This window comes from Rhagoletis pomonella, unplaced genomic scaffold (assembly GCF_013731165.1).
Source record: "Rhagoletis pomonella isolate Grant_MI unplaced genomic scaffold, Rhpom_1.0 Rhpom_scaffold_00383, whole genome shotgun sequence".
Classification (NCBI taxonomy): Eukaryota; Metazoa; Arthropoda; class Insecta; order Diptera; family Tephritidae; genus Rhagoletis; species Rhagoletis pomonella.
In genome coordinates, this window is record NW_023458937.1 from 13787 (window position 1) to 31005 (window position 17219).

The 17219-nt window shown below is 36.6% G+C and overlaps 1 protein-coding gene across 1 annotated transcript in view; it reads left to right on the top strand.

The window, feature by feature from the left end:
• Positions 1–1142: 1142 nt before the first annotated feature.
• LOC118750750 overlaps positions 1143–17219 on the top strand; it is a 32793-nt gene continuing 16716 nt past the window's right edge. Inside the window, 8 exon segments of the mRNA XM_036485484.1 lie at positions 1143–1494; positions 10319–11209; positions 11269–11566; positions 12450–13326; positions 13394–13407; positions 13409–13701; positions 13758–13912; positions 13983–14138. Of these exon segments, the coding sequence (XP_036341377.1) occupies positions 10524–11209; positions 11269–11566; positions 12450–13326; positions 13394–13407; positions 13409–13701; positions 13758–13912; positions 13983–14138 (2479 nt within the window). The 5' untranslated portion in view covers positions 1143–1494; positions 10319–10523.

Genomic DNA, 17219 nt, shown 5'->3' on the forward strand with positions numbered 1-17219 from the left:
CAGAAACCGCTACTTGGGATTTGCCGATTTTGATATTTCTCAAGTAAAAGTAACAACGCTTTAGAAACTTTAGATGCACTGAAATTTGCTACTTTCACAAACATGTGCTGCGGCAAGATATTATCACTTTTTCGGCACCTGCAATGCAAACATAAAAATTCTAAATAGTTAATTATAAGACCTATTCTTTTGAACACATTTCAAGAGTGGTTGTATATTTTTTGTTAACGTAGTGCTTAAACTGCTATATTCAAAGATGGCTTGAGAAATTGGTGAATCGAGAAGAGAACACGTTTTCTCACAGCAAATTCACAACTGTCAACTCATTGTTCTTCGCCATATTCTTTGTTTACCCGTTGCCACAAATGTCATTCTGCGGGAATGCGCAATCTTGTATTCTATCGTTCTTGGTAGATTTCAGACCTTGTGTGGTAGATGAGGTAGATGTTCGTCGATGTTTTTACGAATCCGATGATAAATCAAATCACCGATGTTTTGAAAAACATGGAAATGTTTCTTGACTAATTTTGGAACACATCAAGATAACCAACCGTTCGCTATGGGAAAACTAAAAATGCAGACCGATATTACTTTTTACGCTGATTTTATCTAAATATTATTTGCGGCAAATAAAAAGTAAAGAAGATATAAGAGGTTAAAAAAAATGTTTTCCGATATTTTAAAATATAAGGGCCGGTTACTCAATGTCTGGTTAACATTAATCGGCGGTTAAACATCGTTATCGACGACTTTGACTCCATGCATATAACAGGGAGTCGGTAACGGCGATAACTATGTTTAACCGGAGATTAGTGTTAACCAGACATTGAGTAACCGGCCCTAAAACTGTTTTATAAATTGTAAAATGTTTACAGCAGAAATGTCAAATGAGTTCCACAACTGTTCACTTGCAATTTTTACTAGTTTTGTGTTCAATAACTTTTTATGCTAGATTTCTCTTCTCAATTTTACGCTCTTTTTGCTTTTACGCTCTCGCTGCATTTTTGTACTGACTTGACAGACTTTAGAGAATGTCTTGCACTTGCCACGTGTAATGGCTACTTTAGAGTACCTCCTTTCGATAAATACTCGGTGCTTGGCCCAAAAGTATCGACACCAAAAACCCTCGGATTTTAAAGTAATGTATCGAGTATGCACTTGTATTTACTTGTATCGTTACATCCCAATGCGCAGATTAAATGAATTGAAAATAGTAACAATAGTAAAGTCGGTTCAGTGATTAAATATAAAATATTGCATATTAGCAATAAAATAAAATCGGATTTCTCTGAAGCTGAGTAAAAACCAGTATTTGCGAAATTTCAAGAGCTTCAAAGGTGACTTCTCATACCATTGCAGGAACTAATTGTCAAGAATTTAATGGAAATTGTAATCGCGCATTATCAAATAATTAAACTAAACAACATTGGTTGCTAGATGCTTGGTTTATTGTGCATATTTTTTGAAAACTTTTACCAAACTGCGTCATAACTTGTAAGCAAAAAATCCTCATATTTATGTATATGGCATGTATGTGTGTGCTTGTATCCATGTATGCATGTACTCGTTTTCTCTTTTGTTTCGTTTATGCCATTTATGCTGCTTTGTTTTCGTGTTTTTTTCGCTGACATTAATGATGCCAGACTACAACCCTGATAGTAAAAGTGATGTAGTTATTTCCAAGTTTTGCAAATGATGTGATCGAGCCGAATTGAAGTGGCTGTTGGACGTGGCAAGCCGTCGCATACACCTATGCGATTCTGTCGACAATGCCGACCATAGTTTTAATTTAAAACGTTTAAATTAACCACACACTTATACGATTTTGCTGCAGCGATTTATTCCAACATTCACAGTTCTTTTCGTCGTGCCGAAATCGCAGACTGCCGCGTTTTGAGAACGAGAAAGGTCAATAGGATTTAACAATATTAAAACAAAATTTAACGTAAGAAAGCCATGGTACAATAATTACAGGTATTGTCTTCCCAGAGAACGCATATTCCGATCTGCCTTATTTGAAAAATATAGTTGCCCACACTTAAAGGTTTACTGCTAGGGAAAGGGAATATTTTCATACACAACATTCCATATATGTGTACGAATTTTAAGCGAACCTTGCAGAGAATTTACTTAATTTGCAAAAGCCAAAAAAAAACATTTGATTAGTATCTATACAAATTCAATATATTTATTGCACACTTTTTTCAAACGTTCTTCTCTTGTTTTGAAAAATTTTAAAAATTAAATTGAGTGAAAACAAAAAGGCAATGCCAGCTAAAAGTAAAAGAATCAATATTGAAATGCGTCAAAATGAAAATAAGGCAGCACTCTCTGGGAAGACAATACCTGTAAGCCCCCTTTCAGACACGTCAGGTCTTGAAAGCAATTTTCTTTATTATAAAAAAAATCCGAAATTCCTCTGTCACGGGTGGGACAACGTTTGTTGCGGGTGGGACACGTACGAATTTTTATATGAAAAGCAGATTTTAATGTGGTCCATATTAACACCCCTATTGCGAATGTCGACTGGCAGTAGATAAACGACTATTAAGCGATTATCGATTATCGATGCTATTGCGAGTGTCGCTTAGTCGCTCAATTAGCGACTGTGAATACTTTTTAATCGCTCATCCTTCTATTGCTGTTTTTTAGTCGTTGGAGTTTGCGTTTATAAAATTTACATAAGAAAGTGGTACTATAATGGATAAAAAGTAAGTCAATTGAACTGGAAGTTGTAAAAAATTGTGAAATATACATATGCATGTATGTGTCTGAATTACAGATCAAAAATTATAAGCAACAAAAGGCAACTTGCGCGGTTGTTCGTACTGATGCAGGAGAGTGAAGACATAGGCAAAGGAATTTCCGGAAAGAGTAGGGTAGGAAGCTCCGCTTCTATTGGAAAAGATACATATACAATATTTCTTGTGCATATAACTCCGGCTACGCCATCCACAGTGTTTTTGCGCAGAGCCAACATCAAAAGTTTATACAAAAAAACTGCATAATTTATTAATTGACTAGTGCTCGGAAATTTGAAATCTTTATTTTAAATTAAAGTTGAATTCTTTCAATACACTTGTTATGTTAAAGTTTTTAAAATCGGGTCACGCGTTTGGACACAAAAACCCAACATCATTGTACAAAAAACTTAACCGTACCGTATTTCTTAAACTTCCATAAAGTTTATTAATGAGGAAAACAGCTTTTCCTGCAAATCATGTAAAGCCTAAAAACTGTGAAGCATCGGAAACGCAACTTCTATTCATAAAACTCACACATGTACATACACCTTCCAAGTCCAAGGGATCCGACGAATCTCGCAATTCCCTCCTTGCTTTAGCTAACTCTACTAATCTATTACCTTCGGATCCACTTCTTCTTCACTAAACCATATTTCAACTGTGTCCATTTTTTTAATTTTATAATAAAAGCAATTATTTAAAAAATGATGTAAATAAAACACTCAAGAAACAAATGTAAACAAACAAACAGCTGTTTACAATTCTATCGACCATTCACAATAGTACAAATTTTTATCGATCAAGTTACACAATAGCAAAATAAAAGATGTTCGACTCGATCGACAAATTTCTATTCTACTGCCAGTCGACACTCGCAATAGGGGCCTAAATATTTGTTATTTGAAAATATAAGAAGCCATGTAGTGGTTTACTTCACTCACGTTTTATCTTAGGATTGTGCCTTTTGTATAGAAGAAAATGCCTAGCACCGCCAGTCAAAAAAAAAATATTAAAATCCAACGCGATTTCTTAGCATCTTCGTATTCACTTTTACCTTCTTAAATTTAATGAGCTATAAAACTGCATACCTACGTCAGTAAAAGTGACGATACGGCCATCGTGAAGGTTTGTAGTGAAATTATTGATAATTTGTATATTTTTTTTTAGATTTTCCGTAAAAGTCAAGTTGGAAAACCTTTTGCGGAGATAAATTTTTAAATCTGGCAACCCTGCCTAGGGATAAAGAAGAGACGAGAAATGAAAATACTAACAAAGGAAATGTTGAACAGCGAATAGAGCAAAAATATTCGATTTCGTAATTTTTTCTTTGTTTGTGCACAACATCCGAGTCGTACGCAAACAAATAATAAGCAGAGTTTAGGTGCTTTTAGTGCAATTTTTTAAGTGGTAATTGGTAGTGTTCAAAGTATACTGAGAAGCTGAAAACAAATATCTAAGATTAAAAAGTTCTTGGTAAGAAATCCATACACACTTACAAACGAACGTCGAAATTACAAAAAATTGTAAACAATCGGAATACGCAGATCAGTATCATGGCTGTGTTGGACTATACAATTCAAAGAAAGAAAAAGGCGTGTCAAATTAAGCCCTAGGGATGTACATATGTATGTAAATAACTTGAGGTAAAGGAAATTACAGGAAAGGGATCTGCAGTGAACAAATACTAAGGTCAGGTCGCATATTTGAGTACATATATACTCAAATAATCAGCTGCTCACCTACAAACAAATACACTTTTATGTATACCATACATCCATACATATGTATGTATATACCCAGCAAACCATAATGTCAGACGATTTGAAATGATTTGATATTGATTTGAAAATAGCGGCTTCTCAATAAAAAGGGAGCTTGATCGACATTTGAAAATATGGTAAACTCAAATCAATTTCAAAGGTTATTTTTAAATTTTACTTCAAATGTGGAAATAAAATTTATTATAAAAAATGTATATTTCATATTTATTTCTTCTTCACGATGTACATGCATAACTATAGAAAAAATTAAGATAAAGTAATTTCTAATAAATTCGTCTTGAAGGAATGCAAAGCCGCGCAAACATCTAATCGACTATTTGTGGGCTTTCTCTTTGCATATTTTTTTGTGTTCAATGTTTTTTTAATCGATTATAATTTTAGGCTTACAATTTTTGATTAAACTGCGCACTTTCATATCATTTGACACTTGCCATGTTTCTTCAAATTAAGCTCAAATGAATTTAAAATGTAAAATGTAAACCTTGTTTTCAATTTGAGAATTCTTTGAGAAAAACATTTGATATCAAATTGAGAAATAAATTTTTCTCAAACGTTCGAAACTGTGTTTGCTGGGTATGTATATCAGAAAAGTGTGTGTATATACTTAGGTATATGCCTATAAAAGTTAATATACATACATATGTATGTATACGGATATATGTATGTAGGTATGTACATATCGTCACCAGAAATGCAAAAACACGCAACAAACATCAGCGTTGAAATGCATAAAGTCGTACTAATAAAAAATAAAAAATTCCATATTCTCTTTTTCATTTATATTATGGATTTCATCGAATTACATCTCCCCACATAATTTTATGAAAAAAAAAAATAAAATATTAGTCACGACTTTTTCAATTTCATTTACGAGATGTTACGTCTTTTGCATTATTATCGTTTGAGAATAGCCCCACAGGTGACCATATGTACATATTTATTTACTAGGTGACCAGATTTCTGGTGCCAAAAATCGGGACATTTCTAAAGCATCGAGTCCGAACATACAATTTTGTTATTAGAATAAAAAGGCTTAATATAGTTTTATTTAAAACAAAACAAAGAGAAAAAAATAAAATATAACTTACTATAGCCGTCATCGATTCGCCAACAATTAGCGAGTGGCGAAACGAACGAACTCAATGAGGTACAACCAAACTCGCTATCGTCCATCCTTGCTAGCTAACTTTGTTGTTGCTTTCACGTGCAAAATTTTTTGTTAAGCGACCGAAACTCAAACGTATGTGTAACTCGAAGTGACTTCGAGTAGCTTGTGGAACAAACCTAATATCAGGTGATGTCACTTAAAGCATAAACAGACGGCAGCGTTGATCCGGATCAACTCGGGAATTAACTGCAGACGACTATTTTCGTATTTCATTTATTCATATTAAAACAAACTAAATTATACCGTTATTTTGATTTCTTAAATTCTACTAACAATGACATATTAGCCCATATGGAATTTTATTATTTTATTATTGTATTTTTTCCTTTAGTTCTGAACATATATGTAACACTTCTATATTGGCAGTAAGCTAACTTCTCAATGTGTAAGCATTCCGAAATCAAAGCGAGACAGTCTAGTACCGTTTTAGTCAATGTATTGTGTACTTGAGTGCCGTTTTTGTATATGTGTTGTGTACATGTTTATTTATAAACGTATGTGTTCCTTTTCTTTCGTACGTGTTTATTGATATATCTGTACTGTAGTGCTTTCGGACGGTACTAGCTCTTACTGCCAATATAGGAGTATTACATATATGGTTCTGAAGTACATGTATATGCGTACTTAGTTTTTAAATATCTTAACTCTAAAGGAAATTTTATTACGACCTTTATTTTCGTTAACTTTTAAAAATTACATTTTTGAATTCTATCAGTTATATTATAAAAAAATTATGCGTTTAAATTGTTAGACCAAAGTGCATTATCGTAGCCATCTGAGGCACTGCTTCAATAATCAGTTGGATATATACAGTATATATTTTACCAAAAATGATTGCAAATACCTAACTCACTGTTTATTCTTTTTTAATATTGCCTGATAATAAAAAGGCAATAATATGACCATCGAAAATGAAAATACAATTTAAAATGGCAACGTTTTGATTATTAAAAGGCAAAAGATGACCATCGGAAAAGAAAATGAACCTAAAGGCGCTGGCCCAATGCAGGCTTGCTTTGCTTGCTTAGCTTTGAAAACTGTCAAAAGTTATTTGGAATATACTAAAACGTCTTCACTTGCTTTAAGCGCCTCAAAGTTTCAAATAGGCAAATGTTTTATTTGAAAGCGTTTCGTAGGCTTTTGACAAAAAAATATGTTCCCGTTCTAAATCAATTCAAACAAACTGCTGCAGACTTTTATGTACAAAAATTGTCTTACGTAATTTAAAAAAATATATGTATAATATTAGTAATTCAAAGTTTAATAAAAAGTAATCTATGTTTCCATATTTATATTTAACATGTCGCTGGCTTAAAGTGAAAAGTTGCTAAGTCCAATTTTACAAATTTTACAGGAACTTTGAATACAACATTTTGCGCGGATTCGATCTCTGTTAAAAAATTTCGTATTATTTTGGCCTTATTCCATATTCGGGGCCTCTTTTGGACTCATAAAATTTATCTTTCATTGAATATAAACGAGAAGAAATAAAACAAGTACCGGAGTCCTTAATTTCTCTTACTTTATATGTCAAAATTTGAGGTTTCATAAAATGTAGACTTATGAACTTTTCACACAAAGCTAGCGATATTTATGATGTCAAACTACTGGTAAATCGTCTCTTGAAAAATCGATTTTTTTCAGTTTTTTGTCTCTAATAAATGTACATATAGGTTTATATGTATGTATAATTATTATCATTCCATTGAAATGCAAAAATTAATTCACATTCATTTAAAAATAAATCTGAAAAGATTATTTTGTATTTCTTTTTTTTTAATTTTCTGGAATTTTATGGCAAAATTATTCTTAGTGTAAGGAAACAGACCTTGACTTTTTAACTACATACGCAGCTGGTTGCTTTGGCAGCGTTCCAAGCCGCCATTTGGCCAAACGAGTTTTTGAAGTAAATCAAAGCAGATTAAAGTAAGCAAGGCGTGCAGAGCAAGCCTGCATTGGGCCAGCGCCTTAAGAATGGCGGCGTCTTGCGCTTATTTGCAAATAGTACCACTAATCAATACTTATTTGCGTGATTTAGTTATTTGCAAATAAAAAATTAACTCAGCATTAATACCGCAAAGTTTACCATTTTGCATTTTGTTATTTGCAAATAATACGTGCGAAAAAACGTAGTTAGTGATACCTACGGATACTTTTCTCACAAAATTGTCTACACCATTTTGACCAGAAATGAAATTGAAATGAATAGAGTAGGCATTACTGTAACGCTGGTGACAACACATTATTATTTCACCATGGACTTACATGATCTTTGTCAGATAACGAGCCACACTTTCATAAAAAGTAGTAAACATTAAATAATCGAAAGGGGAATAGCCTAAAAAGGTAAAATGTCCCTTTCGTATTTATATTTTCGTCACCTTAGCTACAGCCTTTGTTTTTCATATCCACGATTTTTTGAGGGTATTAGTCAAGAATGATGAATACAAGATTGCGCCCATCAGGGAGGAATTTTGAGAATAATTTTTGCGTGACGTCACACTGGTGCAGCTGTGAGAGAGAAATGCCAAAACGCGAACAAGAATGGGAGAACAAGATGAAATTTTGCAAGAGAAACGTAAACAAGTTGCACAAGTGTGACGTCATTCAAACAGCAATTCTGTCAAATTCTCTGAGAGCGGAATAGCGGTACCGAGATGGGCGCCACCTTTCTTCTCTACATCGTGGGTATTAGTATTATTTTTTATAATTGCATTAATTATATTATTAATAAGCATGCTGGCTATGTTTATGACTTACTTTTATTTTATGGCTTTTGTGATAACGAAAGTGCTGCCTCGTTTGTACGAATTTTTTTTTGGCCCAGAGTACAGAGCCAGTCTTAATAAATGAATAAAGAAAACACTGAAAATCGGGACTTAATCGGTACAAATATGAAAAATCAGGACACTTATACGTCCCGACATAAAAAAAAACTCAGCGGCACGAATGGTCTCTCTAACTATGCAGTTAGTATAGGCTATATGTATGTATGTATGTACATATGCATATACAGCTGCTGTCAAAAGAATAGTAGTAGGGCGAACTTTTCAAATAAATGTTAACTAATGGTATAACTCGTGTACCCATCTATACTTTTTTTGTAGTTTATATCGTAGTGTTTATTACATAAGGTTTGTTCCACACGCTGCACAGTGGTCCAATCTACTCTATTAGGGTAATTTAATTATTATATTAAGAACTAGGATAGATATCGCAATGAAATTTTGCACAAATTATGTCTGAATGACTAACAACTTCACCTCATAAAATGGGCAAGATCGAATAGCGACCACGCCTACCAACCATATAATTAAAAAATCGTATTTTAATCCGCTGCACTATGTCCATATCGTTGTAAAGCTCATACAGCTCATCGTCCCATCGTCTGCGGTACTCGCCGTCGCCAACGCGTAAAAACCCGTAAATCTTCCTTTTAGCACTTGGGCACGGTTATAGATACCTGCATACCTAAAACTTTTTTAACTATTTGGGATGAATTAAAAATAGAAAGTCCGTTATGTATATACTTTATTGACGCCGGATCCGAATCAGCCACCTAATATGTGTAAAATATGTATAAAATAAAAAAAAATTGCTAAAAAGTCAGATCAAGCTTAACAACTTTTAGGGCCGTTTCCTCATCTAACCTTTAGATTACCGGCCACTTTATCGTCTCGATATATGAGTTTTCGTTTTTTCATCAGCGCATTAATTTCTCGAATCGATAAATTGTTGTTCACCCGATGCAACCTCTAAAAATGTGTACCCAACTTAAAATTTTGGTTCATGAGTCAGATATATTAGATACTAGATCGCCCTCACCCGCTTCGCTGAGTGTATGAAATTTTTACATGCTACATTGAGTAAAATTTATTTCAAGAAAACTCAATTCAAAAACAGGAGATGCTTTCCATTTCCAGACAACCGGTCAGGTACGAGCATGATTTTTAATTTCGACCAAACTCAAATATATTGTTTGTTGGTCCAAATAATGAGACGTATTTTTTCTATTGGCTCGGAAAAAATGTTCGGCCGAAATAAACGCGATTTTGTTTTTCATGCAAAAATCGATATTCGAATTGACAGTGAGAATGTTTTTTAAAATGCCCATAACTTTGTCAAAATTTAATAGATTCCAACAATGTTTTTAATCAAATGTCAGTAATTCTTGTCACTTCAAGATAGAATGATATAATTATTGATTTTCATTATTTAAAATTTTTTATTTAACAATAAAAATAAGTGCAATTTTTTTTTAAATTTAATTTCTCAAAAAGTGTATTTTTTTTTCTCTCAAACTTTTTTACCGGGAAAGAGACACTTTGAACTACAATCAACCCAAATCTCTAATAGCGAAGTTTTTTTTTCTGAGTTATGATTTTTTATAGAAAATATACGTTTTTGTGGTACATACTACAATATTCTTATATTGTTTAACTAAATGGAACATATGTAGGTAATATATCAGGAAAAAATACAGCCGTGATAATTTTTTGTGTATCAAATAGATATTAGAACACACTTTCCACCATACAGTTTCGAAATATAAAATCACATTTTTATAATCTTTGAAGCATGTGCTTGTTTTATTTTTAATTTTACAATATATTTTAAAATTTCAGAAAGCGCGATTTTGCACACACAATTATTATATATACATACATACATCCGTGCAATACGATAATCGAATACATATAGATCTATAAAGCTTCGGATTAAAAAGTTGCTGAAGTCGATATCGAATTACAAATTGCACTTGGGTATTCAGCTCTCTAGGAGTTCTGTGCTACTTTGCGCACAACTTCGGCAGAGAGTTATTGGAATAAGATGTCTGCGGACTCACCTCGACGCCAGTCCCATGGCATAGCTGTGCCTGCAATTGTTCCGCCCCAGGTTGTGAGTGATCGATCGATTCTGGACTCCGCCATTGGGTTTATTAGCGATGTAACGTTGGTGACGCATCAGTCGCACACTGAGCCCAAAGACACAATAATATGGGCAAGGTTTGAGACAACTGCTGATATAAGTGATCCATGCTTTGGCGCTGATTGGGAAATGGAAGGGCATGTGGCTCCGCCGTTGCTATTAGTACTCGGTTATGGACTTGGTGTACAAGTGTGGGCAATACCGGCAAACGGCGAGGCTATTGAAGTACTCTCGTGGCGTCATGGTGTTGTCTCGACGTTGCGTGTCCTGCCGACACCTGGTCCTACGCGATTTACGGATGAGCATGGACGTGCTGATGAAACGATGGACGCTTTTGCCGAAAAACGGCCTTTGATTGCATTAGTGGACAGCGGTACGGCTTCCACGCAGCCACAGTTTTGTACCCTAAATTTTGTATCTCTTAAGACTGGAAAGCAAGTGAAGACGATTAAATTTAAAAATCCAATTCTTGATGTACTCGCAAATCGTTCGTCCTTGGTGGCTGTATTTCATGAACGTCTAGCTGTTTTTGATGCCGGTACACTGGAAGATCGACTTTCTATAACTACTTGCTATCCGAGTCCTGGGTATGTTTTATTTATAGCTATGCTAATTTCTGATGTATAAACGTAATTGTTTTCTTAAGCATTAATCCGAACCCTGTGGCTCTGGGACAACGTTGGCTAGCCTATGCTGAGCAAAAGTTAATTCCGTCAAAACGCAGTGGTGGCGGCTGGGATGGCGAGGGCATAGCCAGCTATACAGCAACTGTACTAAATGCCGCAAAGTCGTTTGGTAAAGGATTGCGAGAGCTTGGTGAGCAAGTGGCAGCAGGTTTGACGGGAACATCTGGCAGTGGCAGCTTATCAAAAAATAGTAGTTTCGATTCCAGCACTGGCGTCGAAGCCAAACAACCGGGCATTGTTACTATAATGGATATGGAGGTTAAACATTGCATTAACGAATCGTACACACCCAAATGCTCATACAATATCGATCGCCATATTTAATAATACATTAGTGTAGCAAGCTATCTCATAATCTTGAATCCAAATTTGTAATAGTGCATATTTTTTGAAATTGAACTTCCTCGTCACGAAAATAATTTAACAAGGCGAGCAACGAAAGTATCTCTCTCTTCCTCCACTCTCTCTCTCTCTCTCTCTCTGCCATCACTCTCGGTTTCTCCCTTCGATCTCTCTTTCTTGCCGCCTTTATACTGAACTATCGAAACGTGCTTAAGCGGTTTAGGGTAAAGCTTAGTATCCAGCTCTTAAGAAAAGCAAAAACTCCATATAAAATGACGTACAAGAAATGGCTAAGAAATTTTCTTGAGTCAAATTTCCTTAAGGCAGTACGCAGTTCTTCAGAAATTTAGTACGCTTTCTACTAGGGTTTTCTAAATTTTTTTGTGAAAAAAGAGCACAAGGCAACTCAGGTTTGCAACAGAAATATATGCCCGTTCCATTATTTCTTGAGGAAAGAGTGAGGCAACAGGCTGTGAGGTATAAAAAATGTCAAAATTCCTTGGACACACACGCGAAATAATGGCAATTTTTTCTTGACCGTTTTCTTAAGAGCTGGATACTAAGCTTAAAGATTAACTTAATGAAAATGAAAATGAATGTTGAGATTGAGATATCCGCAGCATGAAAGCAATAAGAAGTAAATCGAAAGACATTTAAAATGCGTATGTAGTATGGCTCAGGCGCACTAATTTTTAGAATGGCGATCAAAAATGTTTGAGAATTTGTTTCTTTTTTTCTGCAAAATACTTAATGTACATAGTTTTTGTAATATTTTTGCGCTTTTAATTTTTTCTCTCAGCAAATCAATAAAGACTACAGTCCCAACTCAACAACATCCAGCACTGGCGTTATTGACAATGAATCCATTGTAGCTCATTTTATCGCCCACTCAGAAGCTGTTGTGGCTATGGAGTTCGACAACTCAGGCATGTTGTTGTTAACTGCAGACAGGCGCGGTCATGATTTCCATGTTTTCCGTATACAACCACATCCAGTAAGCGCTAGTTTGTCAGCGGTACATCATCTGTATGTATTACATAGGGGCGACACCAGTGCAAAGGTTCAAAATATAGCATTTTCTCTGGACTCAAGATGGGTAGCGGTTTCAACTTTGCGTGGAACTACTCACGTCTTCCCAATAACACCGTACGGTGGTCCAATGGGTGTGCGGACACATACTTCGTTACATGTTGTTAATAAACTGTCCCGGTTTCATCGATCTGCAGGCTTGTCAGCAGATGGACGATCAAATTCTCCAATTTCTCATTCGGAAAGTACGACTTTTATGCAATCACTGCAACCGTACCACAATACGACACTCCCACCATTTCCACGTCCTACAATTGTTTTGGCTTTGGCTCAGCTACGACAGCCATTTGCGCTCGGTTCTCCTCCTGGATCTGCGGGGCTTGCTATGCACGGTAAAATCGGTGTGAGTACTGGTGGTACATCTAGCGCCTCACAGCGACAAAGACACTCTTCGTTGTCAGATGACAATGGAAAACCTTTGAGTGTATGTGCTATTTTTGCAAAATCTCGTTCTTGGTTACTTGAACCACCAAATGTCACTCGGGAAGCATCACATCGGATTCAGCGCAAGGCAGTTGATTCGCTTTTCGTCATGGCTGGCCATGGTGCTCTAATTCAATACGATTTGGATACGAAACTTGCATCAAGTAATATACATATATATTGTTTTTCTTCATTAAGTATATAATACTAAGATAGGATATTTTTTGATAGATATAGCCAAAGAAAAAAATTTGTGATGACACTCCAATTGAATTGGAAGTGGAAGCTAAAGCGCAATGGAATCTTGGTAGACGAAGAGATGGATCTCATGAATTGATGCCACCATTAACAAATGATAATTGGTTAATGAAGGATCGATATTCCTGTTTAATGTTGGATAGTATACATAATTTTGATGACGTGGAGGAAAAAACCGAGAGTTGGGTATCACAAGTAGAAATAATAACACACGCCGGACCACATCGTCGCCTTTGGATGGGGCCACAATGCGTGTTCAAAACCTACAACACACCCAGCGGGTCTCTTACCTAAATCTTTCAAAAACTGAAACTGAATAATCAACTGTGAATTTTAGGTCTAATTTGAACCATGTCGATGTCGAGGCCGTGGAAATAGGGGTAACCAAGCCTACGCCCACAGCTGCAGCTATGCGATCGCACCCATTAAGTATGCCAGCCACTGCTACAGCGCGCTGCTCCTTGCCGGTCCTCATCGAATCGGGTTCTTACAGTACGTAGACAACTTATTTTAAGTTGAATCGATTTTGATTTTTTTTTGGTTCATAAAATTCAATCATTAGGTAGTATAGAGCAAAGTCCTAAGCTTATGGATCGTTTTCATCACGATCACTTGGATTCTGATTTTGCCGTATCGCATGGGGATTCTAGACTGAAGGAGGATTTGGCCGATGCTATGCGCGAATCACCCTCTGTATCTGAGGTTCACAAAATTACTGGTAAGTCGTGTTTATGTTTTAATTAAAACATGCGGTGGTGTAGGGTTTTTCGTTTCGAAGTTAGCTTTATAATATTTATTCACTTATAGTATATATGTATGCATGTACTAGCTTTCGTCCGCGTGATATATTTCGTTTAACCATATGTTTCAAATGTAATAATAATTCGCTTTGAACAAAGGTGGGGGTCATATAAGAATAAACTTGAAGATAATAGTAAATAGATTTGCACTGCTTTTCTGGCGCATGCGAAAACCTGAGCGGATGGTAAATAGAGCCAAGTTGATTGTCTTACAAAGCTGAGAGAACAATGAAACTAAGCTTTCATTAGCTATTTGCGGTATTTCATACTTAATTATATCTGTAGACAGACACCAACGCATTCGCATTAACGTGTTGGCATCATGAGATGGGCGTTTTTTATTTTGCTCCTCATTTTCTCCTTGCAATTTTTCTAATGCGCTCAGCTTCTTATCGATTTTCATCATTGTTGATTTGAGGTTGGATGGCTCAGCAGCAATTTCACAAACCTTCTGCATAATGATTAATTTTGTAATTATGCTCCCTATGGATGCTTCCGTTCCAGCTTTTAAAACCAACTCACTGTTGTTGGACAATTGATTTCCATCTTTGGTGCTTCATCAGAACGGCGGACATATTAAATTTTGGAAGTTGTGAAAGTAGAAGCTTTTACTTCGTTTTATTTGCCAATTTACCTTTCGTTACTTGAAAATTGCCTTTTAGTCTTCTTGAACTCATCAAATTTTTCTATTATGAGGTTAGTTGAGCATTTTCGTTTCATATAAAAAAACGAATAAAAATAAAGACAAAAGCGAATAAAAGAAAGAGTTGTTTACAAAACTCCGCTCTGGATACTGCAGCAGGGTAAACTCAGATGTGCCCAACGTATGTCCGGCAGGCGAAGAGTCATCTCACACACCTCTTTCCGTGCCCACTGAACCCCGCTGAACTAACGCTTCTCTTCCCCTGGTCCAACCCAGTCTGACTGGCATCCTTGCCGAGCCTTCCGTTGGTTGAGCTTGACGACAGCGACGAATGGCCTCGTCAGAATATGTACTTTGCGTACGTTCCACTCAAGGATGAAAATAACTAACTAAGAGATTGGCAATCCTTGCGTCGACGGACCCAACGAACGTTGGCCAACACTCATCTTTTGACGCAAGTAAGTACGGCAATGCTGACAGTTGTATAACCTTGCATTTACACAAGACAAGACAATTGAGAATACGTATTAGTTGTCACATTGTTTGAGTAAAGTAGGTGTCCAGACAATCAACTGTCTTCGAAAAACCAATAGCAATGATGAAAACATCGATAGAAGTGTGAATATATATTAAAAAAGGGTGAATGTGTTGCCATTGTATCTGCAAAATTTACTTGTGTAAACCCAAGTACGCGGCCAAAAGGAACAGCTGATTTTTGTTTGCAGACACAACACTTAGGGACGTTTTCACCATTTCGGGCTAACATTTATCCCCAGTTGAACATCGTTACCTACCCAATGCTAAATGAATGGAGTCAGTACCATCGGTAACGATGTTTAACTGGCGATTAGTGTTAACCAGAGTTGGTGAAAATAGCCCTTAGTTGCAGCCAAGATACGCACCCACCCTCTGTGCAGCAAAAAATATGCGCTCAACAATGCAAGGAAAGCTTAACATCGAAAAGCTGCAATCACAACAGACGGCCAATTTATTCGCCACTCGTCTCACACACCTGCTATCTGAGAGCACTCTTCAACAAATCGACATACGCGATCAGTGGAGCCACGTTTCTCGCTCATTAAGTACCGCCACCGAAGAAACAGTCGGATTTCAGCGAGCGCGAAAGAACAATTGGTACGATGAGGAGTGCCAGGAAGCTGCAGAGAAAAAAGATGCCGCCTACAAGGCCACGCTGCGAACGCGAGCCATGTCGGACCGTTGTAGGGAACTGAAGAGGGAAGCGAGACGTATTTGCCGCATTAAGAAGAGAGAGGCCGAAATACGTGAGTGCGAAGAGCTTGTAATGCTGGCCAACAGGAAAAACGCCCGAATATTTTTTGAGAAAGTTAGACGATTTACTGAATGGCGACCTAGAGACTGAATAATAATAATTGGCGCTTACACATATGTTAGTGTTTGGGCGAGCTTCTCCTCTGATTTGTGGCGTGCGCCTTGATGTTGTCACACAAATGGGAGGGACCCAAAATTTTACGCCGACTCTGAACGGCGTTTGTATTTTTATGAGAAGCTGTTTTTCGTGGCAGAAATATACTCGGAGGTTAGGAAAAATCTTTTTTCTACATTTTTGTGTTTTTTTTTGTTGCGATGTTGCTTTTTTGCTTTTACCAGGGCTTGAACCCAGGCCCTGCGAAGTAAAAGCGCGCACTGCTTACCACTACTCCACAGCGGCCGCCAGAATGTTCTTAAATTATGGAGGGAACACTTTTCCACCCTGACTGGCAGTAGTGGAGAACACGAACCGGAGCCCCCAGTCGATGACGATGGAGTCGGTGTCCCGCTGCCTGACTATGACGAGGAATGAATACCGATTACGCGGCTGAAACACATTAACGCTACTGGAGCTGACGGCCCGCCGACGACTGGAATTTAAGTGTGTTCTGCCCAATCTACAAGAAAGGCGACCCCGCCATACGCGCCAACTACCGCGGGATCAGCCTTCGAAGCATAGTTTACAAGGTCTTATCGAGTGAATGTGTGAAAGACTGAAGCCCACCGTCAACGAACTAGATGGATTTATCATTGGGGCTTTAGACCTGGGCTCGAATCGTAACATCTGTTCACGGATCGAAAACTATACGAAAGAAAATTACGTGATACGTCAGTCGTATAACCTGAATGGGATAAAGAGTACGTTCACCTATGTCATAATCCGAAAAATGTGTTTTTACGTGACGAGTAATACGATATCGTATGTGACGATTCGAGCGCTGGCAAATTCATTATAGATCCGTTATTCACAATACGCCAAGTCTTGGAAAAACCCGCGAGAATAGGATCGACACTCACCATTTATTTCGTCGCCTGGGTAAAAGATTGTCGTAAGCGCCATTTTGAC